Here is a 26,668-nt window from a genome sequence, read left to right as displayed (position 1 = left end):
TTTCCCTTTGTAAAATCAGCTAATAGTCCAATTTATTTCTCAAAGGCATTTTGGCAAGATACAAGACATTGAAGCCTTAAATAATCACCCTTCCAATGAAAAGTAGTAATGAAATTCCTAGGTAGTTTTCCTTGATATCAGAAATCAACCCGAGTATAGATTGCAAGGCATTATTCATTACAAAGCATCATAAGGGGCAACCAAACTGTGACAAGAAATATTATTTAATCAACTGAGGTACTTTCATCCATGGCCAAGTCCAGATACCTGCCTTTTTTTTTTTGGATGCCATCAAGAATAAAAACTAAGATGAAAGCCAGAGAAATAACATTTGGCCTCTGCACATAGCAAAAGAAAAGAGATATTTGTGGATGATAGAAGTCCAAATAAAACAAAAGAACTACAGGACAACCAAACTGCTACAAGAGCAAGCCCCCACTTCCATCCATGACCATTCAGCTACCGCCCAAATTGAGTTCCCTGCAAGAGGGAAGCAGAACTTAATTCCTTTATCATGTGGGGTGAGAATGTTGTTGCTAACAGTTAATACAAAAGAATCTCTGTTTTGGCACAGGAAAATAGCAAAAGTAGCAGAATAGTACATGTTGGGAAACTTTAAAATGTAAAAAGGCCAGCCAAGATCAGATGCCCAATCAATTACCACTCCATAAACAGGTTACCATGGCCAACATCAAGGGGTGAGGATCAACAGCCTAGTCATGTTAGCAAGCCAGTCAACCAACATAACTAAATACTACTCATTTTTCTTTTCTCAATATATGGGTTCTGCACCTATTGGCCCATTTCCAGGTTCTTACCTTTCCAGACAAGGTAGCATTTCTCATGATAACCCAAAAAAATCTACACGAGAGCCTACTCAAAAGCAAAGGATTCACTATCATTAAAGACAGTGAATTGAAACAATTTTATCACATGCAAGGAGCAGAATCAATTTTATTTTTGAATCTATTATATTTATTATATTTCCAGATTTCATTTTGAATTTTGAACTAGATTTCTTTTTGAATTTTGAATCTAGTTTTAATATTGTTGAGGATTTTATGCAGTGTATTTTGCTTGATTAAGACTTTCCTTTTGATGTATCCTTGGAAGCCTGTTAAAAAATTAAATAAATAAAGTTCAAAGATGTTTTGAGCAATACAATTTGAATAATTCCAAGCACCGTAAGGTGGTGAAGCCTAGGGTTTTAGGTAGATCCCAGGAGGTGAAGCATAGGATTTTTTATGTTCGTTCTTGATTTCCCTTTTAATTCCTATTTTGGAAATCCGTCCTGCATCATACCAGTGGCCCAGCCCCCAAAGAGAAAAAAGGAAAATAAAATAAAATAACACTGAGAAAGATAGATTAAAAAAATCCAGAGTAATTATCAAAATATTAATGAGTTTGTCATTTTTCCTTTGAAAAATAATAACAGTTCGTCTATGAAGGCCCAGGCAATGGTCTCTACATGAAACATTGCTCTGGCTGAACACTAATGATAGTCTTTTCTTGAAATGGTAACTCTAACAATAGAGGCTTTTCTTGTTATTTGTTCCCTCATATCCCCATTTACAAGGAAATTAAAATCAAATTGAGCCAACACCTGATTAGATAGAAATACAGTTTTTGAAGCAAAAAAAGGCACCATACTAAAATATCATCCATCCAGCACACACAGATAAATGACACATTTTTTTACCAGTTCCCTTTTCATGCATCACGAGAATCCATTTTCTAGGTAAAACTGGTTGCAACACCATGTTAAATATAAAAAGTCTAAAACCTCAATAAACCAACATCAGATCTGACCAACAAAGCCAAAAGTTGCAATTGAATTTGTCATGACCAAAGGAAAGTGCTAGTCACACCTATGCTTTATCCCAAGAGGCCAAAAGGACAAATTAATTTACAATTAGGACTCCCCATAATCACTTATATAGCACAAATCAACCTAGTACACGCCCAAGGCGGCACTCAAAACACCCAGCAATACACACTCATTAATTTAATCCAAAACAATCCACCCAATCTAGAGGATGTTAGATTCTCCCCAACTTCAATCCATCCTAACGACCTTGTCAAGGCTGCATTGCACTGCAGTGCCCTCAAGCCACACGGCATTCACAGGTCAGGTCTGATAAAATTTATCACAGCTCAACAAAAGTGCTAGTCACATCTATGCTACACCCTAAAAAGATTAGTCAAGCTACAAACTGGGCTCTCATAATATCTATCAAAAAAAAAAAAACTGGGCTCTCATAATCGCCTATATAATCCATAACACCTAATGCATGCCTAATACAGGACTCAAAACACACTTGCACAATACACACTCATACAATCTGAGTCCGACACTGCACAATCCACACAATCAGCGATATCACAATATTGATCTTTCTTCCAAATTTAAAAGGTAATTAAATTGATGTAGGATCTTTAGGAACCCAACACTAAATTAAATTTCTTGATGAGATCTTGAAGGGTCCTCGAATAAGGTGATGCAAGCATTGCAATGAGATGTCACAATCTCAATTTTATCTTATTTTATTTACTTTTAAGTGTAAAGGGAAATTTTGTAGTTTCCTAATTTCTAGACATGGGTTGTACTAAGGGTCCATTAGGTCTTATCTTGGGTTTTATTTAAGTGTAGTTATTTAGTTGGTCTTAGTAGTAAAAGCCCAAGGTGAATCTATTTAGGGTTTTAAGAAGTCCAATTTCTACTAGGAATAGGTACTAGTCTTCTATATAATGCTTTCTATTAAAAAATAGAAGAATAAGTTTTCTAAATTTTCAAAAGCTATGGAGCTTTATTTGAGGTCGTGTGAAGCAATCTTCTCTGGGGATGCCAAGAGAAATCTTGAAACCCTAATAAGAGTTGAACTCCTTGAGCTTCCACAACAATTTCCAAACTAAATAACTCAATTTAAATAAAAACAAAGTAAGAACCAATATACTATTAGTACAGCCCATCTCCAAGAAACCAGAAAATTAAAAACCTGCCCCCGAAACTTAAAATTTATGTGAAATTGGCTTGTTGTTGCCGGCATGACCTTATTTTTCCAAGATACAAAGATAATGTCAATTTCAGTTACATATAGAACCATGGGAAACAATTCAGAATCCATACATCTCACATTTCCAATGCACATACTTCTTTCCCTAAGGAATGCAAAAGATAGTAGCTTATTCTCCAAAATGCTACCTTAGATTGCTACAAAACTTTAAAAAAATATACAAAGATTTAGGTGTAAATAAATTGAGTTTTTTGTCAATTTATTTTTTTCTCCCCTCCATATACTTGGCAACCATAGGAGGAAAGAAAGGGGAAAAAAAGCCTTCACAATTTCACCCAAAAAAAACAAAACACAATAATTACAACAAACGAGAAAGATTCATACAATCCGGAAGTGTTATTTGAAGACAGATTATAAAGTTCAGAAATCAAACCATAAGCATACCTTAAATAGCTTATGCCGTGAATCAGTCAGACTCAACCGACTCAACCACCTTTGGACCTGATTTAGAATATCAAAAGAGAAAGAGTCAGTGACCTGGAGAGAGAAAATGGGCATACAATCACAACAGAAACTGTCAAGTGAAAATAAATGAATTCACATCTCACATATTTCACCATATAAAACCCACAAAACTAAAAACAGGTGCTCAATCATTTGTCTTTGATTCACACTTCTACAAACAAAAACAAAATGGTACATACTTTAAAATCAACCAATTGGTTCAATTCTCCTTCTATCTCACTTTTCTTTTCCCCACCTCCCCCTACATACAAACCCTAACCACTAGAAGGAGCAAGTGAGGGATTTCCCCAGCGTCTGATAAACAATATATATATATACGTGTGTGTGTGTGTGTGAGAGAGAAACAACTTTAAAGCAAAAAAAAATTTAATAAATAAATAATTTCATCAAAAGCCAAAAAGGGTGCAAGCCCAATACAAGGGCTGTGTACAGAAGTAGGCAAATAAAAAAGGATTCAAAATACCAACAAAAAAGAACAGAATGCAACTAATGAAAGTTTAAGAAGTCCATGAAATTTAAGAACCCCTCTATGGAAAATGAAAAATACAACAAAGTCTACTCATATAAAGACTTTAGAAACAAGTATTTCAACTTCATCACGCTAAGTTCTTGACCCTAAGCACCGAGCATTTCGTTTTCTCTAAAGACACAAAGGAACCGCTTGCCATACCTCCTCAACACCTCTTCCACCAAATCTCCCCTTCCAACTCAACAACACCTCCATCACCCAAGAAACACCAAACAAACAAAATACACACGAAGCACCACTCCACAACAATGAGACCCCTTCTCCTTAAATTATCTGTTGTCAAAATCCTCTCCAATGCCACACAACCCTCAGTGAGACACAAAATTTCCAAGGGAAGTCTGCACCACCCCCTCATAAAGCCCAAATTTGAAGCACATATTTTCATTACTAATAAGTTAAGAACAGTACAACACCCACTTAAATCCCTCTTTAACACCCAGAATGATGTTCAAAAAGATGTCAAAATGAATCCCACAAATGTTTATTCAATTTCTAGAATTCAGAACAACATAACATGAATCAAGGAGTACCCTTTTCTTTTTTCCTCTCATAACTTTCCCGGAACCCGAACAGAAGTATCATAAAATGCGGAAACCAAACCAAACAGTTTTTGACCCAAAATAGCTTATCTACATATCAAAGCACCTAGACCCCACTTCATATATGAAATTATTGCTTTAAAAAAAAAAAACCCAGATTTTCAATCTCAAAGTTAAAGCATTTTGTAGAAAGAAAGAAAAGAAGATGATGAGAGAGCGACCATGGAGGGAGGGGTGGCGACCGTCCTTGCCCCAGCCGATGCCACGAGTGGAGTCGAGATATTGTTGGACGAGGTGTCGACACTTCTGGAGATGGTTGACGCCTTCGATGCGGTAGCACCACTTGAGCTTCTCCCTGATGATCTTGGCTTTCTCGATTTCGATCCACTTCTCCCTCACCAAGTGCTCCCTCATCTCCAGCATCGCCACCGGGTCCTTGTACGGGTTCGATGGATCGAAGTCATCTGGGGGCGATTCATCGAACTCCAATCCCTTCTTTCTCCCCATTTCTTCACTCTCTCAAACTCTCTTATCACACTCTCTCTCTCTCTCTCTCTCCCACAGTCCCCACCTGAAAATGCAATGTGTAATGTAAATGCTGCTTCTGAGTTTGGGTAATGGTTGGTTGGATTGTTGGGCTTTTTTATTTTGCTGAGAATCAATTGGGCTTTTGCTTTGATTGTATATAGGTTATAGGAGGCCTTTATTGGCCGGTTTCTGAATAATTCTGAGTTTTTTAAAAATTCTATTTTTAGTTTGATTTGGATAAAACTCTGTTACCTGAGTTTCAAAAAAAAAAAAAAAAAAATTCTACTCTAACTAAAATTTTTAAGAAATTAAAATGTGACAAAAATTTCTCTCTCTCACCATGCATCCTCTAAGGTGTAGGTCAGTGGTTGTAGTCGAGTTGTGCGTGATTTGGGTGAGCAAATTTGGATTTGGGCTGGCAAATTTGGGTTTCAGTGATTTTTGGTGTTGGGTTGTTAGGTTTGTTATGATGGTGAAGCGATGGTGGGTTTGGTGGTTTTGGGTTGATTTGATATTTGGGTTTGATGTGATTTTACTAGGTTGGTTTTGGGCATCAGGTTGCAAGGTTCATTATGATGTTGTAGCAGCGCTATGGTGGTGGGTTCAATGGTTTTGGGTTGATCTGATTTTGGGGTTTTTTTTCCTGATTTTGCAGTATGCTAAGATATATAAAGTAACCTTTTTTTTTTTTTTTTTTTTTTAACCAGATATATAAAGTAACCTTTTAGAGTGTAAAATAAGTTTTTTTTTTTTTGGAACACTAATGCTATTGCCCTAACAAAAGTTCTAAAATATTGGATCAATAGAAACCCAACCAAATTAGAACCCTAAACTATTTGGAAAAAATAATTGCTATAAATGTGATAAATCATCAATGATAATTATTATTCCTTAGTAGCTCGAAACTTTAATTTTTCTAAACCAATATACTATAGGGTAAGTCATTAACATTAGTCACCTAATCTTCAATATGACCGCACACCAAACAATCTTTATTTGTCTCTCTTAACTCCAAAATCAATTTTTAAAATTTTATTACAACTTTACTTAACCATACATCACCTTCTATCAAAGTTAAAGTAAAAATATTTTTTTAAAAAAAATAATAAATTTTCATTTCTTTTTATTAAATTGTATGCTAGAACCATGATCTTTGATTCTCAATATGAAAGAGAGTAATTCTTAGGTACTCTTAGAGTACAGTGAATGATACTCTCTTCTCTCACTTTCATAGTAGGGCCTACTCAATAAATTCATAGTAGGATCTATCATGAATGTGAGATGAGAAAGCACAATTTCAATATACTCCAAGAGTACTTAAGAATTTTCCTATAAAATAAACCTTGATTTGGTTAATTAATTCATCAAATTCTTAATATTAAATATAAAATGGCAATTTATTGTTTCAGTTCTCAAATTATATTAAGTTGGACTTGGGAGTGATGATCTTAGCTTGTGATCATAAAGGGAGAGTTGTGACGGTTGTGACGGCCATGAGCAAGAAAGTTCAAGCAAAAGTACAAGGGGGTGAAGATCATCTACAAGTCTCAATTAGCAAAATGTTATTGATGTAGCGATGTTTACTTAGAGGAGTGTCTCTCCACCTTATGTTGCTTAAGATGTATCTCATTTTTATTTATTACTAGTCAAGGCAGCACGTGCTAACCATGGGAAAAAAAAAAGTAGTGATTAAGATCAATTTTAGATTTTATTTATATCACAATATAAAGATATAAATCATTTGATTTTTAAAATACATAGAAATTTACATTAATCAAAAGAGACATTAATTTTAAGAATCTTGATAATTATGTTATAAAAAGTTATTTTCAATCGTATAAGACCATGACAAATCCCAGTCTAATATTTTATTATTTTATTTTGACCTATAACTTACATCTCAATAGTTGTGAATATATTATAATAACAACAAAATGTCACGACATTTTTAGTTGTGCTAGATCTCAGTACAATATTTTATTATTTTATTTTATTTTATTTTGACCTATAAGGAATTGACACATGCGTCACAACATTTTCATAATATCTCTATGTATACATTGTACTTAATTACAATGTAAATTTATATTGTAGACACAAAAAAATTGGCAAATTTTGTACACATTTACAAAATTTGTACAATATTTACCCTTTTTTTTTGCCACTTTTGTGTATTTACAATGTAAACTTGCATTGCAAGTACAAAGTAGTAAACATATAAAGATCTTAAAAAAACAAAAAAACAAAAACAAAGCTTAAACCAACTGGCATACTTGAAGGGAAAAAAAAAAAAAAAAAAAAAGTGCACTTCACTAATTGAATAAACCAAAAAAAACACTATTCATGAGCCTTTGGCTCTTTTTATATAGTTAATAGATATGCCAGCCTACATAAATATTAAAAAAAAAAAAAAAAAAAAAAAAAAAAAAAAAAACTGTGGGGGGAACAAACCAAGGAGCCCATACTAGTATATACGTTGGGCCAAGGACCCAGTCCAAGGAAGAACCCCTCCTCGACCATGGAAAGAACCCCTCCTCAGCCAGGTGTGGCCAAGGACAAAAGGAACGGCCTATTACTGAGATTGACATTCTGGGTCATTCCATGGAATAGGATAAGTACTAAAACGGAAAAGGACAACGGAAAAAATGGAAATATCTAAGGGAAAGCTGACACTATTGCATTAAATGCTTTATACCTAACAGAGCCATGTTTTTCAGCCTTTACAACCACTCCCAACGACTTTGGGAAGAGGCTGATGGGACTAGTATCAGCACGATGAATCTAAATCTACATGTGGATGTTAGGTAGAGGATGGAAGCTAGTATAAAATGGGGGGTAGGAGGCAATTTGGGGGACTCTGGGAACCACTACTGCTCACCACGCACTAGAAAAAGCTCCTCAGATCATACCGAGGACCAGTCTTCTTTGATAAATTTAGCTCATTTCTGCTTGATTGTCATGAACACCATATTAACTGTTATCCATGCACTAAAACCTAACTCTTTAACCCACTCTCTACAAATTCATTGTAATGGGTTCACTAGTCCAAGATCCCATACATCTTGAACTTGGGCTGCAAAATGTGTCCCTACAAAAAAACAAAAAAAAAACAAAAAAAAAAACTTTATGCACTGTATAAATTAATGTTAAAATGTTGTGGACTTAGCATTTTTTTTATTTGATCTATAAGAAACTGAGATCTCAACAATTGTGAAAATATTGTGATAACAATAAGTGTTTTAACATTTTCTTAAAACATTTATTTTTAGTTGTGATTGGTCACAGTCTCATATTTTATTATTTTATTTCAACTAGTAAAAAATTGACACGTCAATAATTGTGAAAATGTTGTCAAATTTGTTGTGTCAGTATAAAAATATATATACCAGTTTACATAAATATTTTTAAAAAAAAAAAAAAAATTTAGGCACTATAACTACCGTCCCAGTTGAATAAACCAAAAACACTACACAATAAGTGTTGTAACCTTTTTCTCAAAATATTTATTTTTAATTATGGTTGGTCATAGTCTTATATTTTATTATTTTATTTCGGCTTGTAAGAAATTGACACGTCAATAATTGTGAAAATATTGTGAAATTTGTTGTGTCAATATAACAATATATATACCATCTTACATAAATATTTAAAAGAAAAAAGAAAAAAAAAAAAACAAACAAACAAACAAACCGATTACCAAAAAAAACTTTAGGCACTGTAGCTACCGTGCCAATTGAATAAACCAAAAGCACTGCACAATAAGTGTTGTAATATTTTCTCAAAACATTTATTTTTAGTTGTAATTGGTCACAATCTTATATTTTATTATTTTATTTCGACTTGTAAGAAATTGATATGTCAATAATCGTGAAAATATTATGAAATTTGTTGTGTCAGTATAACAATATATATACCAGCTTATATAAATATTTAAAAGAAAAAAAAAAAAAAAAAAAAAAAGACAAAGTGGCTCACCAAAATGATATTGTAGATGAACAATGCAAAAACACTGAATGAACATTGCTAAAATACTGTAGCAGCATTGTCGTTTTTCACAAAACATTTATTTTCAGTTGTGGTTGGTCACAATTTCATATTTTATTATTTTATTTTGATTTATAAGAAATTGGCACTTCAATAATTGTAAAAATATTGTGAAATTTGTTGTGTCAGTAAACAATATATATAAAAGAAAAAGAAAAAAAACAAACGGAAGACTATAAAAAAAAATATATATATATATATATATTTTAAAGTGTAGCTACTATAGCTACAGTACCGCTTGGTACTGTAAAAAAAAAAAAAAAAAAAAAAAAAAGACAAGTGTCTCACGAAAATTTCACGGTAGATGAACAGTGAAAACCACTGAATGAATAGTAGCAAATCACTGTAGCAGCATTGCCGCTTTTATATATAAGAATTTTAAAATATATATATATATATATATATATACACACAACAATGATGGATTAATAAGTTGAATCTTATGTAACTTTAAGCAATATTACACTACTTAAGGCCTATTTGATAACGTTGTTTGAACAATAATTTTCGTTATTTAAACATCACAATACGTATTTCCACAACACTTTTTTCCCACATGTATTTCCACAACACTTAAACAACGTTACTAAAAATCTCTTATCAAACAAACAATGTCTGTTTGAGAACAGTTTATTTAATTGAAACTGAAAACTTTTTGCTGAAAGTAATGTAAATAAAGTTAAAAGATAGTTCAAATAGTACCGTGAGACTCATAAATAGTACTAAAAAGAACAATGAGACCTATAAATAGTAGTAAAAATAAACTAAATAAAAAAATAAAAAACTAGTTTTTTAAGCCAGGCCAAATGCAAACTTGATAACATTTTATTGGACATGAACTTTGACATCTTAATAACTTTTTATTATACGAGAATTCTGACAAATTTTTAGTTGGATTACACTATCTTCATGCTAGTGCATAGGGGTGTCCAACAGAAACCGAGACCTGACCCACCCACCCAACCCGTTTGATCCAGCTCGAAAACCGACCGACCCAATGCTGGTGACGGCAGCAGCGAGTCTCCGCGTCCAAAACCCAAAAACGATGGGTCGGTTGGTAGGTTTTCTCCCCAAAACCCAAAGAAACCTGATCGAACCAAGATATGACCAAGTCTCAATCTCACGATCTACCCTTCGCCGATCCTGCTCGTCGTCAATCTCAACCTCTCCATCATTGATCTGTGCTCTTCGTCATTGATCTGTGCTCTTCGTTGTCGACATTCGCTCTTCGTCCTCAACGTCCATAGCTCGTCTTCGCCTCCATCTCTCAAATTCGTCTTCGCCTCCTTGAAATTTTCATCTCTTAGGTTCGGTTATCTATAAAATCGCTGTCTATCGTTGTTATGGATCTATTCTTTGGGTTTGTAGATCTACTATTTGGATTTGTAGATCTATTGATTTTGTTCTTTAGGAATCGAAGTTCAGTGTTTGATCTTTGTATTTCGGTCGAAATCAAAACCGACCGCCGCCCACCCGAGCCCAATCCGACTCAACCGGTGGCTTTACACAGTCGGCGGCGGGTCTGAAACTTCTCCACCCGTTCAGATCGGGTCAGTTGCGAGTTGGGCACAAACCCGACCCAGACCAACCCATGGACAACCTAGTAGTGCATCTGGTGGGGCAGAGAGACAGCAACTTTTTATTTTATGTGAATTCTGACAAATCTTTCGTTGGATTACACTATCTTCGTGCTGTGCATCTAGTGGGACAGAGAGACAGCACCCATGAACTCCTCATCAGACTCAAGAGCGCTCATTGATTCTGGCAGAAGGCACACATCCAAATCAATGCTTCCTTCTCCTTCACGACCTGGGTATGATGAAACTTTCCCATCAAATTTGTTTGCATTCCCACAGCGAAGTGCCACTGCTATCCCCATTCCAAATTCATTCCCATACACGTTGAGCCTAGGTGAACTTGCCATCGTTACACTGTATGGGTCAAAAAACTGAGCAGGTTGCAAAACAAAAGGAGATTGCAGCCAAGTATTAAGAACGTCGCGCACAACTTTGTCAGTGAAATTAGCCACAGCCTCATGCAACTTCCATGCCGCCCACCCAAGATTATATGTTCAAGCAATTCAACAGCTGTCGTTACTCCTCCCACTACGTAAAGTGAGTTCCCAAAGTAATCATTAGACAAGGATGGCTTCATTCTTGACCTTTTATCGATGGCCAATTTGCAATGTGTTATCTGATCATGTGGCAGACAACGTGCACGCGTTATGCAGACAAGGTCTGAAAGGAAGAGATTTTGTTGGTGTTGGATTCTGCATTGGCTTTTGCTATGGATTCAGATAAGAATTGGAATGTTCTTTCTCTAATTAGTTTCGGTGCTTTAAATCTGGAAATGAACTCATCTCGGTGATGGAAATATTATTTCCCTATGCCTGAAAGATCTCAGACCAAGTGTTAAAGAAATGCCAATAAGAGGCTCCATCACCAATGCAGTGGTTCATGGGACAGCCTATAAAGATAGCATCTTTTAGTGCTGTCACTTGAATGGAAAGCAAAGGCATAGTATGACCATCATAGTTGACCGCCCTGTCATGATCAAAAAAGGATTGAAAGATTGATGGTACATCAATCGGAGAAAGGATATCAGATATTGTCATGTTCTAGATCTGCATAGATGAATTTAGCTCCAACGCTGTTACTGCAATCAACAAAAATCAAGCTTGAAGGTGGGTTTTCATTTTTTTTGTGTCACAAGGCAGCCTGCAAGCGGGTAGAAATGGAGAAGGGTGACAGAAAGGGAATGCTTAATTAAGCCTGTCCAAGAGAGACCTGATGAAGTCTTCTTGGGCATTTGCTGCTGGAGGTTTGGTAAAAAGAAAGCCCTTCTGCATGTATTTTCCTGAGAGCATGGCAAGATCCCATGGTGTCAGGTATAAAGGCCTCTTTGACTCTTCTAAAGCATATTGTGGTTTGATAAAGCTCTCTGAAATGTATCAGATTTTGGGAGGATTAGTAGACATTAGAAATGGGTCTCAGAATTGTTGGTCTTAGAATTGTTTCAAGGAGGCTAAAGGGAAGTGATTTGCAGATGTTTTGAATAGCTATTTTGGTTTACATAGTTGAAGATTTGCAAATGTTTGACTCTAGCTCTCCCTCTTTTTCTTTTTCTTTTTCTTTTTTCCATTAAGCATTGTTAAATTCTATTGATAATATATATAAAGTTAGGTCCCTTCCCTCCCCCACCTAGAATGAACTGGTGCCGGTGGTAAAGTTTATAATGTTAGAGATATATTGAGTATGCCCACTGGTGCTGATAAATATAATGTAATGTATATAATAATCTAATTATAAGTATACTAATCTCTTTACACGCACTCTGCACATGATGCTCTTTTTATAACTTGCAAAGTTGACATGGAATAAGAAAAAAGCAAAGAAAAAGAAAAAACAAATATGTTTTCTATTTTTGAAAATATTTTTTTAATAAAAAAATATAAAGTTTACAAAAAGTGTCTAATTATTACTCATATACAACAAAAATACTCTTTTTATAGTAAAATTGGTAATTACTAATGTAAGGACACAATTCGTAACGATCCCAAATCCAATCTTGGGTTCGTACGTTAAAAGGCTCAAACAATATAATTTGTAGAGCGTGGGTGTTCAAGAACTAGATTAACCTCTTTAGAAGTAAAAAAATTCAACCTCACATTTATAGATGGATCAGAGCTGATATAACAATCTGTTTTTCTTTGAAATTAGATACAGTTCTTTTGTTTTTCAAGTTTTCTTCCTGAGTCTTCTCTTTGTTTTTCTCTATGTTCCGATCCCCCTTCTGCATGCCCTCCTTTCATGTTATATACCGCCCTCTTTAGTCCATCTTCACCACACACGTGTAGGCTAAGTTCAGGGGATCTCTTTTTGTCCCATCTAACACCTTCTGGAACCTCTTTCTAGTAGCTGTAAGGCTGCTTCATCACTGTTCAGGCATCACTTCCACATTAATGCGGCCAGAGAGTTGGTTGAGAGACAATTAATGCGGAGGCAGCTGTTACCGTAGATATTTATTTGCCTTTTCTCTCTCCCACCTTTGGCCCCTTATCCCACCTTGAGTGGTGACGTAGCTCCGAGGTATGTTTGTAACCAGATGGCGTCCTGATCGTCCTCGGACTCGTATTGCCGAGAAGGGTTTTGTCCTCGGATGAACACTGAACTCCCCTTTCATGATATTCCCTCTTCCCTTCGTTTGGTTACCCCTTCAATCTGATATGGGCCTCTTCGGGCAGGTTTGTTTCCTCGGATGGGTCACAGGCCCAATTAACTTGACTTTAATAACTTTAGTGACTAACTGGCCCCCACAATAGCCCCTCAAAATCTTGCTTTTCGACTCCTCGGGAGAAAAGATAGATTTTGACGTCATAAGCCCGTACCCAGTTATGTTTGGAGGCATGCTTCTGACGCTTCAGTATCCCGATTCTGGCAGCATTAAATTTTGGCGACGCCCTTGTCTCCCACGTTCGATGGTGAGATGCAAATCAAATGGTGGAGGGCCTATATCGTTTCATGAGCGGGAATTTTACCGCTCATAATTTCTACACGACTATAAAGGCGTTCTCAAATCAATTCTCTTTCTTACCTTCAATGACCACACAGCTCCAGAGCTCATACACTGAACCTGCCTTTCTCCTTTTTTATCATTTTCCTAGCGCCTACAAATAATCATATCTTGTCCGAGGTCCCTCTTTTAAACCTGTAAGTCTTCTTAAAATCTTTACCACTTTTATCTTAAATTCGTTAAGTTCTCTTCTAAATCCTTTAGAAAAATAGGGAAAAAGAAGAGTCCATTTCGGTGTCTAGTTGAGTCCGAGGAAGGTATCAGAAATTTCCGCTCTAAGTACGGGATTCCCTCCACAGTGGGTATGAGATACACAGCCCAAGGGGAATGGGTCGACGCTAGGCAAACAGGGGAAATGGTTATTCCCATGATTGCCTTCATAGAAGGCGGGATGACCATCCCCATGGGTAGTATTACTAGGAGCTACCTTAGTTTCTTTAGGCTATCCCCTACCTAGTGTGCCCCAAATATGTTTAGAGTTCTGGGAAGCATAGATGCTTTGAACAAGAGGATGGACCTAAAATTGACCCACCATGATGTGAATTGGGTGTACAATCTCCACCACCTGAAAGGGCAGGGGTATTATCTTAGATCGAGATATCCCGAGGTGAGGCTAATCCAGTACCTTCCCACCTCGACCAAGAACCTAAAGGAGGATTTCCTCATCTTTTCCGGGGAATGGCATAATGGTCTGCCATGCCCCACGGTGGAAGGAGTACCAGGTGGGAGCATAGTTGGAGATTCCTAACATTTGCTTTCTGTATACGTTTTTTTTTTTTTTTTTTTTTTTTTTTTTTTTGGTCTCGTGATTCCTACCTCTAACAACGCTTTGCTTCAATTCAATGGTTCTGCAGATAGACGTCACACAAAGCCCAACCTTAGGTTAGTCAGTAAGACGAGCTTGGATAAGGTATTGAAAACTGAGATATACGTGAACGAAGCTGACGGCCAGCTCCGAGCTGCACATTTAATCCTCGGCTATACCCCCCTATCATCCGCTTTCCAGGTGCCGAAGTACGTTATTAGAGCCCGCGATCCTCGGCTTCACCGTATCAGTGTTGCCTATACAGGGTTCATAGTCCCAGAAGGTATTCCATTTCCCCAATATACATCCCGTACCGGGCCTCTTTTCGTGGCCAAAGTCTCAGCAGGAGCCTCTTCATCCCAGCTTACCCCCCGAAAAGAGGAAGTAGAAGAGAGAAAGGAAGAGGAAAAAGACGAGGAAGAAGTTGTAGAGGTCTCTGAAACTTCGGACGACTTTGGGATTTTTGATCAATCTGTAAACTCCGGGGAAGATCCTGACAAGATGGGGATACAGAGAAAACCCCAAAGAAGCTTGCTAGAGTTGATGGAAGGTCAACCGGGGAAGAGTGCACCGGCAAAATCAACACAATCCTAGGCTCCATCTCTTCCCGCTAGGTCTCCTTCTCCTGCTCCTCGCCAGCCTTCTTGTCAACCTCCTCAACCAGCCCATCCTGGCGCTGCAGAGTTAAAAAGGCGCAGGGAGCAAAAGGGGAAGGAGGCGGCAGACATTGGCAAGCCTCGTCTTACTCGCGAGGAGGCTACCCAACGAGCTGCAAAGCAGCAAAAAACCAGGCACCAAGTTACGCGGGGCCAAGAGAGATCTGATTCCCAACTTTCAGAGCCACAAGCATGGTTGCCAGCACCTATGCATGGTGGGGAGCCCCTGCGAGATGATACATCTATAAGGGACTTCAACGGCGGCATAGAGTGCCACGTAGCCTTGGCCATAGAGGAAGCCTTATTGCTCCCAAAAGATATGGCCGAACTAAAGAATATGAGGAAGAATGAACTCATCCTCGACAATAAAAGATACTTGGGCATGGTAAGAGGTTGACTTTTTTGCTCTTTCCTTTCACGATCATTAGTCACCAATATGTACTTTTCACTGACTATAGTGTTAACCTCTTTTCTACAGATTATCCAAAATACTTTCAAGCTAGATGAGATGCTCAATATCTGCTCCGATCAGCTAGATGATGAAAGGAAGAGACGGATAACGGCTATACAGACCTTGTCCAAATTTGAACAGGACTTGCCCGATGTAAAGAAAAAGTTACATGCTGAAGAGCAAGCTCGCAAGAGCGCCGAGTCGGCACTAGAAGGCTATCAAAAGCAAGCCGATGACCAAGGGAACCGCTTACGTGAGGCGAATGCCGAACTGAAGAAGGCTCAGGAACAAGTCCTAGTTCTTAAGAAGCACTCGGAGGAAACCCAAAAGCTAAGGGAGCGAGCTGAAAAGTCCAGGGAGGAAGCCGAGAAAGCAAAAACCGAGGCCGAATAGGCAATGAATGAAGCTGAGCAGAGAGGCTATGAGGTTGGTATAGCTAAGACTGAGGAGGCTTTGAAAGCCGAGGTTCCTGCGGTGTGTCGTATCTACTGCGCAAAAACTTGGGATGAGGCCCTTAACCGTGCTGGGGTGGAGGCTTCATCTGAGTTACGTAAGCCAGAGAACGTATTCTATCCTGAGGCGATCCGTCCCTCAGCTCTTCTACCCCATCAAGCTGAAGCTCCTTCTTCAGTCGTTAACCCCAATGAGGAGGTTTTGCCTTGTAGTTTTCCTCTCTCTAGCTAGCCAGAATCAGCTAAAGGGGGAATTGCCCCTCCAGGAGCTTCCTCGGACAAGACCGCAACTGCTTCGGAGGCAGAGACGGCCTCCCAAAGTTTTCAACAAGATTTGGCTTCCACAGTCTTGCCAATTGGGGGCGTTACTAAGGATAAAGAGGAAATCACTACTTCGGAGGCAGACAAATCTGCCAGCCAGGACCCGAAGATCCAATTCAAATTGAAAAAGTAGGAATTGTTTTGTAGTCTAACTAGAAATTTAGTAAGGACCCTCATGTTTATTTTCTTATCGCTCTTGCTGCTTTATGTTATTCTTGTACTTGCTCATTGTGTTACTGTAATTTGGATGGGTTCATTTCAACTATCTTTTGTTTGCATGGGGCAATTCTACTTATAAACATCGTCAATTGGCAATTAAAAATAGATGATAAGCATTAATACAACGGGGTCTTAGGAAGACGTTTTAGATACGCACGTATTCTTTCCAATCAATTGCAGCTTTTTATAAAAGTTCAAAAACTGAATAAAATTATGCCTCCAGTACTTCGATTGTACATTAAATGACGTTCATAGATTCCTCTTTAATACTTCAATAGATGTTATAGGGCGTTAATTTCCACTAAGTTTGTGATCCGAGGACCTGCCACAACTTACTTAGTGTTCAACACTTCAATACCTACCATAGGACGTTAATTTCCACCAAGTTTGTGATCCGAGGACCTGGCATAACTTGATTTCTGTTTAACATTTCAATACACATCATAGGACGTTAATTTCCACCAAGTTTGTGATCCGAGAACCTGACATAACTTAGTTTCTGTTTAACATTTCAATACACATCATAGGACGTTAATTTCCACCAAGTTTGTGATCCGAGGACCTGACATAACTTAGTTTCTGTTTAACATTTCAATACACATCATAGGACGTTAATTTCCACCAAGTTTGTGATCCGAGGACCTGACATAACTTAGTTTCTGTTTAACATTTCAATATACATCATAGGACGTTAATTTCCACCAAGTTTGTGATCCGAGGACCTGACATAACTTAGTTTCTGTTTAACATTTCAATACATACCATAGGGTGTAGGAACACAGGATGTATGGCTAACGTAAATTAAAAGAAAAACTTGAATTGAAATACTATTATTAATAATAATACCTCTTGAGATTATTTACATTCCAAGGATAAAGTACAGCTTTTTCATCTAGGTCTTCCAGATGATAGGCTCCTATTCCGGCTATAGAAGTGATCCGATAAGGCCCTTCCCAATTGGGTCCCAATTTTCCCCAATTTGGATTCTTGGTGGTCCCCAGAACTTTTCGCAGCACCAGATCTCCTACGGCTAACAGCCTTAGCTTCACATTACTATCATAGCCTTGCTTGAGTTTATGCTGGTAGTAAGCTAGTTGAACCATCACGCTCTCCCTTCGCTCTTCGATCAGGTCCAAACTTTTCTCCAACATCGCATCATTATTGCCCAAAGAGAATGTACTGGTCCTTAACGTTGGGAATCCAGTTTCTAGGGGGATGACGGCCTCGGCCCCATAGGTCATGGAAAAGGGAGTTTCCCCCGTTGAACGTCGGGGTGTTGTTCGATATGTCCAGAGAACATGTGGCAATTCTTCCACCCACTTCCTTTTTGCGTCATCCAGCCTCTTCTTAAGCCCATTGACTATTACTTTGTTAACAGCTTCAGCCTGCCCATTCCCTTGAGGATAAGCCGAAGTGGAATATCTGTTTCTTATACCCAGGTCCGAACAGTATTGCCAAAAGGCATTGCTATCAAATTGAAGTCCATTATCCGAGACGAGAGTGTGTGGAGTTCCAAATCACGTGACAATGTTCCTCCAAATAAACTTCTTAACATCTACGTCTCTGATGTTCGCCAAGGGCTCAGCTTCAACCCATTTAGTGAAGTAATCTGTACCGACTAGCAGATACTTCTTGTTTCCTAGGACTTTAGGAAAAGGGCCAACAATGTCCAGCCCCCATTGAGCAAAAGGCCAAGGACTGGAGAGAGGGTTAAGAACTCCTCCCGGTTGATGGATATTTGGAGCGAATCTTTGGCACTGATCACATTTCCTAACATACTCCTACGCTTCCTTCTGCATATTTGGCCACCAATATCCTTGTGTGATGGCTCAGCATGATAGAGACCTTCCCCCTGTATGACTTCCACAAATGCCCTCATGCAATTCTTCTAGGATTGATTCTGCAGTCTCAGGAGGCACACAGAGCAGGTATGGCCCAGAGAAGGACTGTTTGTATAACTTTTTATCCTCAGATAACCAGTACCGGGGAGCTTTCCTCCGTATTTTCTCAGCTTCTACCTCCTCTTCGGGCAATATGTCACTTTCAAGGAATTTCAATATGGGATCCATCCAGCTCGGCGGTAAACTGGTTTGATAGACTTGGCAAACATCCTTTTCTGGAGAGGTGGGGGTACATAGGTCTTCAACTATGATCACCCAAAGAAAATTCCGTACCGAGGAGGTGGCAAGGGTTGCCAAGGAATCAGCGTGAGTATTTTCACCTCGGGGAATATGTGATAAGTCGAAAGACTCAAACTTTGTTTGCATACGCCTAACCCGGCTCAGATACCCTTGCATCCTTGGATCCCGGGCTTCCAGTTCTCCTCTCACCTGGCCGACTACCAATCTCGAGTCCGAGAATAATTCCACTACCTTTCCGCCCATTTTTTGGACCATACTCATTCCCATTAACAAAGCTTCGTATTCTGATTTGTTGTTAGTAGCAGAGAACCCTAACCTCAATGACTTCTCGACGATGACCTCTTCGGGGGATATCAATACTAATCCCATTCCTGCTCCCCGTTGGTTCGCTGCCCTATCCACTTACACCCTCCAAGAGGATCCGCCTTGTGTGGATATTAGGCTAACCGATTTTTCATCCATGTGGTCTTGCTTCATGTTAATTTCTTCTGGGCACTCGGCGAACTCGGCCACCAGATCGCCCTTCACAGAGGTGCGAGGCATGTACTTGATATTGAAGGCGCCCAGAATCGTGCCCCACTTAGCAATTCTTCCGGTGTAGTCCGCACTTCTTAGTATGGACTTGAGGGGTAGCTAGGTCAAGATAACCACAGTATGGGCTTGAAAGTTATGCGGAAGTTTGCGTGTTGCATGGACCACAGCCAAGATGGCCTTTTCTAATGACAAGTATCTCACCTCGACCTCATGGAAGGATTTACTTACATAGTACACTGGCCTTTGGATGCCATTGTCTTCTCGTTTCAAGACGAAACTAACTGCATGAGGGGCGACCGCCAGATAAGCAAACAATACCTCATCCACCTCAGGACTAGACATGATAGATGGCCGGGACAAGTATTCTTTCAACTGTTGGAATGCCACAGCACACTCCTCGGTCCATTCAAATCCTTGCCACTTATGCAGTAGACGGAAAAAAGGACGACACCTTTCAGCTGACCTGGAGATGAACTGGTTCAAAGCAGCGGTCATTCCAGTCAGTTTCTGCACTTCTTTTGGATTCCGAGGTGCTTGTAAATTGTTAATGGCCTTAATCTGATCTGGGTTAACTTCAATTCCTCTATATGTCACCATGTACCTCAAGAACTTTCCAGAACCCACACCAAAGGAGCACTTTGAAGCATTCAAGCGTAACTTGTGTTTTCTCATTATCGCAAAGATACTTGTGAGATCTTCCACATGCTCAAACACCACTTTACTCTTCACAACCATGTCGTCGATATAAACCTCAATACTTCTACCAAGTTGTGGTTCAAACATTTTCGTCATCATGCGTTGGTAGGTAGATCCGGCGTTTTTCAAACCGAAAGGCATCACCTTATAATGGTAGTTCCCAATTGGGGTGACAAAAGCAGTCTTTTCCTAATCGTCCGCGACCAGCGGTATTTGGTGATATCCTTGGAAGGCATCCAAGAAACTCATCCTAGGATGACCCACGGTTGCATCCACCAACTGGTCTATCTTCGGCATGGGAAATGGATCCTTGAGGCAAGCCTTATTGAGGTCCGTGAAGTCTACGCACACCCGCCACTTTCTAGTCTTCTTTTTTACCACCACCGTATTGGCCAACCATTGAGGATAAAAGACTTCCTTGATAGCCCCAGCCTGTTTGAGCTTGGCCACTTCACTCCTAACCGCCTCGGCGTGCTCCTTCGATGGTTGCCGAGGAGGCTGCCTCCTGGGAATAACGGCAGGATTCACATTGAGTCGATGACAAATGAAATTCGGGTCCATCCCTGGGGCTTCATACGGGTTCCATGCAAACACGTCTACATTTGCTCGGAGGAATTCCAGCAACCTCTCCTTCTCTTGCAAAGGCAACTTAGCCTCAATCTGGAAGAATTTTTCCGGATCACCAGCAACAATTACCCTCTCCAAATCTTCACACTCTACCTCATCGGTTGGTACATCCAAGCGTAATGCTGGGGGCTTTAATTGCTATAATTCATCGTCGGCCGTAGCCGAGGTTTCTGCTTCTGGCTAATGCCGTATAGCCGCTACTAGGCATTGTCGAGCAACCACCTGACTCCCTACTATTTCCAACACTTGGCCTCCGGATGGGTACTTCACTTTCTGATGCAAAGTAGACGAGACTGCTTTAAGGGTATGAAGCCAAGGTCTGCCCATAATAGCCGTGTACAGAGAAAAAACATCTACGACAATAAAGTCCACATCCACCACATCCGTACCTGCTTGTACAGGCAACCTGATCAATCCTTTGAGGGCGACCATCCTTCCCTTAAAACTTACTAAAGGGGAGTTGTAGGTTGTTAAATCCTTTGGCTTCAAACCTAGCCCCTTATACAAGTCTGGATACATTATATCCACAGCGCTACCCTGATCTACCATCACCCTTCTGACATCATACCCGCTAATTCTCAGCATTACCACAAAAGCATCATCATGGGGCTGTATGGTTCCAACCATGTCCTCATCCGAAAAGCCTAGAATCAGGGGGACATCCACCCTGGTTCTCTTCGATACTTGGAAATGCTCCTCGGCCGGGGGTCAGAACACCGACAGTACCCTAGAAGGGCAAGATCCAGTCCTCTCCGAGGCCGCAAAGATAACGTTAATCATACCCAGAGGAAGTCTTGAAGAAGCGTCCTCACGCATCTCTGAACCTGCTTGGCTTGCCCTACCACTGGAGTGATGCAAAAGTTGCTTTAATTTCCCTTCTCGGACCAACTGTTCCAAGTGGTCTCATAAATTCCTGCAATTTTCCGTCGTGTGCCCATGATCCAGATGATAGTGGCAATATAAGTTCGGGTTGCGTTTCCTAGGCTCTCCCGCCATCTTGTTCGACCATTTGAAAAATGGTTCATTCTTTATCTTCTCCAAAACCTGCTGCACTGGCTCTCCAAATATTGCATTAACCACCTGGGTGTCCGCCGAACCCGACTGCCCGACAAAGTCCTTCCGGGGTCGGTTACTGTTATAATGGTCCAACCTGAAATCTCTCCTCTCTTGAGGGATCACCTTGGCCTTCCCTTTTCCCTGAAGTTAATCCTCATCTGCCCTTCTGTATTTATCTATCATGTCCATCAACTGGTGTACACTGGTAATAGGTTTACCCGTCAGGGATTTCCTTAAATTGTGATCGGTTGGGAGGCCAGCTTTGAAAGTGGTTATGGCGACATCATCGTTCTTTCCTTCTATTTCATTAAACATTTCCCAGTACCTATCCGAATAAGTCTTGAGAGTCTCACCCTCTCGCATAGACATAGTCAGCAAAGATCCCAAAGGCCGAGGAACCCTGCTGCATGTAATAAAACGAGCACCAAAAGCCCGGATCAGTTTTTTGAAAGATTCAATAGAATTGGCCCCTAAGCCGTTGAACCATCTCATCGCCACCGAACCCAAACTTGATGGAAAGACCTTGCACATCAAATCCTCGTCCCTGGAGTAGATAGCCATTTTCTGGCTAAAATAGCTTACATGTTCTACCGGGTCCGACCGGCCATCATATAGGGAGAACGTAGGCTGATGGAATCGCCGAGGAAGAACTGCATCGTCTATATTCCTCGTAAAGGGTGATTTGGAAATTTGGCTCAAGGCTTTATTCATGGCATTGTTACCCAAGCCCCTGCTAGGTGAACTTCTGCGCCTACGTCTATGGCGGTGCTTCTCCTCATAGGAGAAAGTCTCGCTTAGCGAAGTTCTCGATCTCCGCCTATAACTAGCTCCATCCGACTCCTCGGATGATGGTTCAGAGCAAGGTGGGGAGCGTTCCCGCCGGGCATGACGCAACTCTCTCTTCAAATCGGCAATCTCGCATTGGAGATTCCCGTCACACTTTGCGCGGGAGACATGACTCATCCCACGAGAGAGACTTTTAGTGGTATGAGTTGTGCGTACACTCCCCTCACGACCTTCTCTCCGTTCGGGACTCCTATGGGGATCACCATGCTGGGAGCCCCTTGACTCTGCCTGGTGCGGGTTGGCATCCTCCTGATGCGGTCCCGCCGCGTAATGATGTGGACCTGCTTCCTCCATCATAAACGTTGCACCGGAAGTCTTTTAAGTTAATACAAGCTCTTCCCACAGACGGCGCCAATTGTAAGGACACAATTCGTAACGATCCCAAATCCGATCTTGGGTTCGTACGTTAAAAGGCCCAAACAATATAATTTGTAGAGCGTGGGTGTTCAAGAACTAGATTAACCTCTCTAGAAGTAAAAAGATTCAACCTCACGTTCATAGATAGATCAGAGCTGATATAACAATCGGTTTTTCTTTGAAATTAGATACAGTTCTTTTGTTTTTCAAGTTTTCTTCCTGAGTCTTCTCTTTGTTTTTCTCTATGTTCTGATCCCCCTTCTACATGCTCTCCTTTCATGTTATATACCGCCCTCTTTATTCCATCTTCACCACACACGTGTAGGCTGGGTTCAGGGGATCTCTTTCTGTCCCATCTAACACCTTCTGGAACCTCTTTCTAGTAGCTGTAAGGCTGTTTCACCACTGTTCAGGCATCACTTCCACATTAATGCGGCCAGAGAGTTGGTTGAGAGGCAATTAATGCGGAGGCAGCTGTTACCGTAGATATTTGTTTGTCTTCTCTCTCTCCCACCTTTGGCCCCTTATCCCACCTTGAGTGGTGATGTAGCTCCGAGGTATGTTTGTAACTAGATGGTGTCCTGATCGTCCTTGGACTCATATTGCCGAGAAGGGTTTTGTCCTCAGACGAACACTGAACTCCCCTTTCATGATATTCCCTCTTCCCTTCGTTTGGTTACCCCTTCAATCTGATATGGGCCTCATCGGGTAGGTTTGCTTCCTCGGATGGGCCACAGGCCCAATTAACTTGACTTTAATAACTTTAGTGACTAAACGGCCCCCACAACTAATTTTACAATAAAAAGAGTATTATAAGTAAAAAATTATTTGAAACCGACTCATGAAAAGTAATCAAAATTTTATAGTAGCCTTCAACCACTGCAATCTATTCTTACCTACATCTTTAAGATAATTTTACAAATACCACAACCAAATATCCCACAGGACCTTTCTCAAAATATATATATATATATATATATATATATATATCCCACAGGACCATAGGGCAAAATACCATATATATGCTAATAGATCACTTTAGCTCCAAGCCATAGATCCTTAAACTCTATAAGACACTCTTCCTCTTCATATGGTTGCCTCAAATTATGAATGCCTGAAATCCAAAACTTAGCCACATCATTCCAAAAAATTGACTACTTGTATATTTTCACTAAAATAGTACCAAATTGCAAACTCAATATCACACACAACATTAATTAAAAAATATACTAATAAAAAAAAAAAACTAACAAAATAACAATTTTTCATATTGCCTTACCTCATGGTTGTAAAATTTATATCCAGTGGGATCTTAGTCTTTTCTCATAAAAGAAAAATGCATTTAAGAATGGTAGGAAAGATAAGAGCTTCAATCCCTCTAAATTCATAATCTAAGTCAATTAATGCACCCGCCTATAAAATCAAAGTAATGGTGAGTGTTCACTGTAAGCCAAATTAACACCAATCAGATTTTTTGATTTACAAACTGAAGCTTGTACACAAAAAATCACCGATCTCTATATCTTTGATAAGGAATATTTTAGCTCAAAATTTTTCTAACTCTTTATACCCTTCGGGTTTGTAATGTCCATCGGGTGAAATATACCCTTTGGGCTGGTTACATTGCAACAACAACAATTCTCTCCACTTACATTCACCGTTGGGTATTTACTCCTTTTTTGCTGTTCTAAATGAGAAATGTCATTTAGGTTTAACTACACGATGCCTTTCGTGCCCTCTATCCAAATGCACTATCAAGATAATCACCTGTCGGATTACCCAAGACTGAAGGGTGGTTACACTTAGTCCCATAAATACCTTGTTGCATGTTCTCCACTCATGCATTCCTATATGAAAAGAACTTGCACATCATGTCCAAGGATTCTTTTACATATTCGTATTCTCCTAGTATGAGAAGTAAAGACATAATATCTCAGAACATTAACTTCATATCTTCCTGCAAGGAAAGATCCTACGTCCTTGGGATCTTGGTCAGCCCTATACCAGTATATAAGCACCAAGTCTCCTCTTCTCCAAGTTACAAGCAATTTCTTAGATCTTACACTTTTGAGTTATCGGAAATTCTTCTATTACTGACATAACTTTCAAAGAGTCTTTGGTCGGCACCCCACCGATGCTCTCTATATAGGTTTTTGATCTTCTTTGCTCTTCAAGTACCTTATTCGACACACGTATTGACAATCAACTCACTAACGATTTTGTGCATCATCAATCTCAAACAAACAAAAATTTTAAATTTCTTAATAAAAAAAACACATAACAAAAAACAAAATGTATATACTTGAAATCAAAGCCATTAGCAAAAAATAGTTAACAACTCTGCTTTTTTCAAATTAAAAAAAAAAAAAAAAAAAAAAAAAAATTAACACACCCAAAATCTCGAAAAACCCAAACCTCCAAACACTCAACCCACCAATTAATCCCTTGGCTGGAACTCAAATTTTGTTACCCATAGTTGTGCAATGATGTAATCCAAAAAGCAGCCTCCATTATGGGCTTACGAGCACATCAAATTAGCCATTGAACATCAACCAAGAATCCTCTATAGCCCACAAACCACTTTCCACCTCTCTATTCAATTAATCTCTTATTCAATTAAAGGTTTGAAACGTGGAAGTGTGAAGAGCTATATATTTTGACTAGCATTTTCACCCGCACAATGCGCATGCTTAGAAGGTTTTTTTTTTTTTTTTTTTTTTTCCTAAGCACAAAACTTTTCATTTATTATAATTCAAAATTTATGCATTTTTCAATTACAAATATACTTAGGGTGTGATGAAATTTATGCATTTCTAGATGTATTTATGTTTTGTGTTATATCTCATGACACAACTAGGAATTTTGATGATTGGAAAATGCATAAAATCCAAATTATGATGAATAAAAGTTTTTGTACTTAGGATATAAAAATAGTAGAGCCTAACACACGTGTGAAGAAGCTAGTTTCATATGTGTGTGTTCATTTTTTGGTAGATCTCATCAGACTTATGTATATTTCAGTGATTAACAAATGCATAAATGTTACTAGCAAACAAATAAACCCCAAATTGTAATGAATGAAAGTTTTTTCATATCAACCAAAAAATAAAAAAGCCTCAGAGTATGTGCAAAGCGCGTGCGATGAGGCTAGTCATATTTAATTGACATTATTTATTTATTTGTGTGATCAATCGGTACATATGTAATATTTACACAATTACGCAAAATTTAACCATTATCTAAGATTCTTTTGAAGGTCTGATGAAACAACTTTTACTTATATGTAAAATTGATATATGTTTTTCTACTTTTTCTATCTTTTTTTTCTTTTTGGTGGAGAATTGCTCGGGGCATTCACATGCTTACCGATCTTCTAAGGTTACACTTAATCAGTGTATGAATTCTACCTTGAAGTCTTAGCTTTGATTTTATCTTTTGAATACTGCAAATATATTTGGCATAAAGTTAATTTAAAAAAAAGTATATATATATATATATATATATGATCCTTCATCACTTTGGTTTAAGTCTAAAGTAGTAAAAGATTGATTGTTTCTTGAGCACTTCTTTAAGAACATTACCTTAAACAGTTGGTATTTTTAGATATGAAGCATCCTTTTAAATTCTAATTTTTTTTTTTAAATGACCCTTTTTAATTATAGTTAAAGCTTAAGATAAAAGAGCACTTTTTTGAATAAAATAAAATAAAAAACCATGTACAAAATTGTTTTCAACCATTAATGATTAGACAAATAA

General features: G+C 38.8%; 1 protein-coding gene and 1 pseudogene across 1 annotated transcript; both read right to left on the bottom strand.

Moving 5' to 3' along the window:
• Positions 1 to 106: 106 nt before the first annotated feature.
• On the bottom strand, positions 107 to 5,192 carry LOC126701915 (NADH dehydrogenase [ubiquinone] 1 beta subcomplex subunit 10-B-like). The gene is made up of 3 exons (XM_050400358.1): positions 4,829 to 5,192; positions 3,459 to 3,515; positions 107 to 480 (listed from the first exon to the last, which is right to left on the bottom strand). Exons 1-2 carry the CDS (start codon positions 5,112 to 5,114, stop codon positions 3,481 to 3,483), a joined length of 321 nt encoding a protein of 106 aa, XP_050256315.1. The 5' UTR covers positions 5,115 to 5,192; the 3' UTR covers positions 107 to 480; positions 3,459 to 3,480.
• Positions 5,193 to 10,878: 5,686 nt separating this feature from the next.
• On the bottom strand, positions 10,879 to 14,616 carry LOC126702642 (uncharacterized acetyltransferase At3g50280-like; annotated as a pseudogene).
• Between the last annotated feature and the right edge of the window lie 12,052 nt (positions 14,617 to 26,668).

Source organism: Quercus robur, chromosome 10 (genome assembly GCF_932294415.1).
Source record: "Quercus robur chromosome 10, dhQueRobu3.1, whole genome shotgun sequence".
NCBI lineage: Eukaryota > Viridiplantae > Streptophyta > Magnoliopsida > Fagales > Fagaceae > Quercus > Quercus robur.
This window is presented reverse-complemented; position numbering and strand designations above follow the sequence as displayed.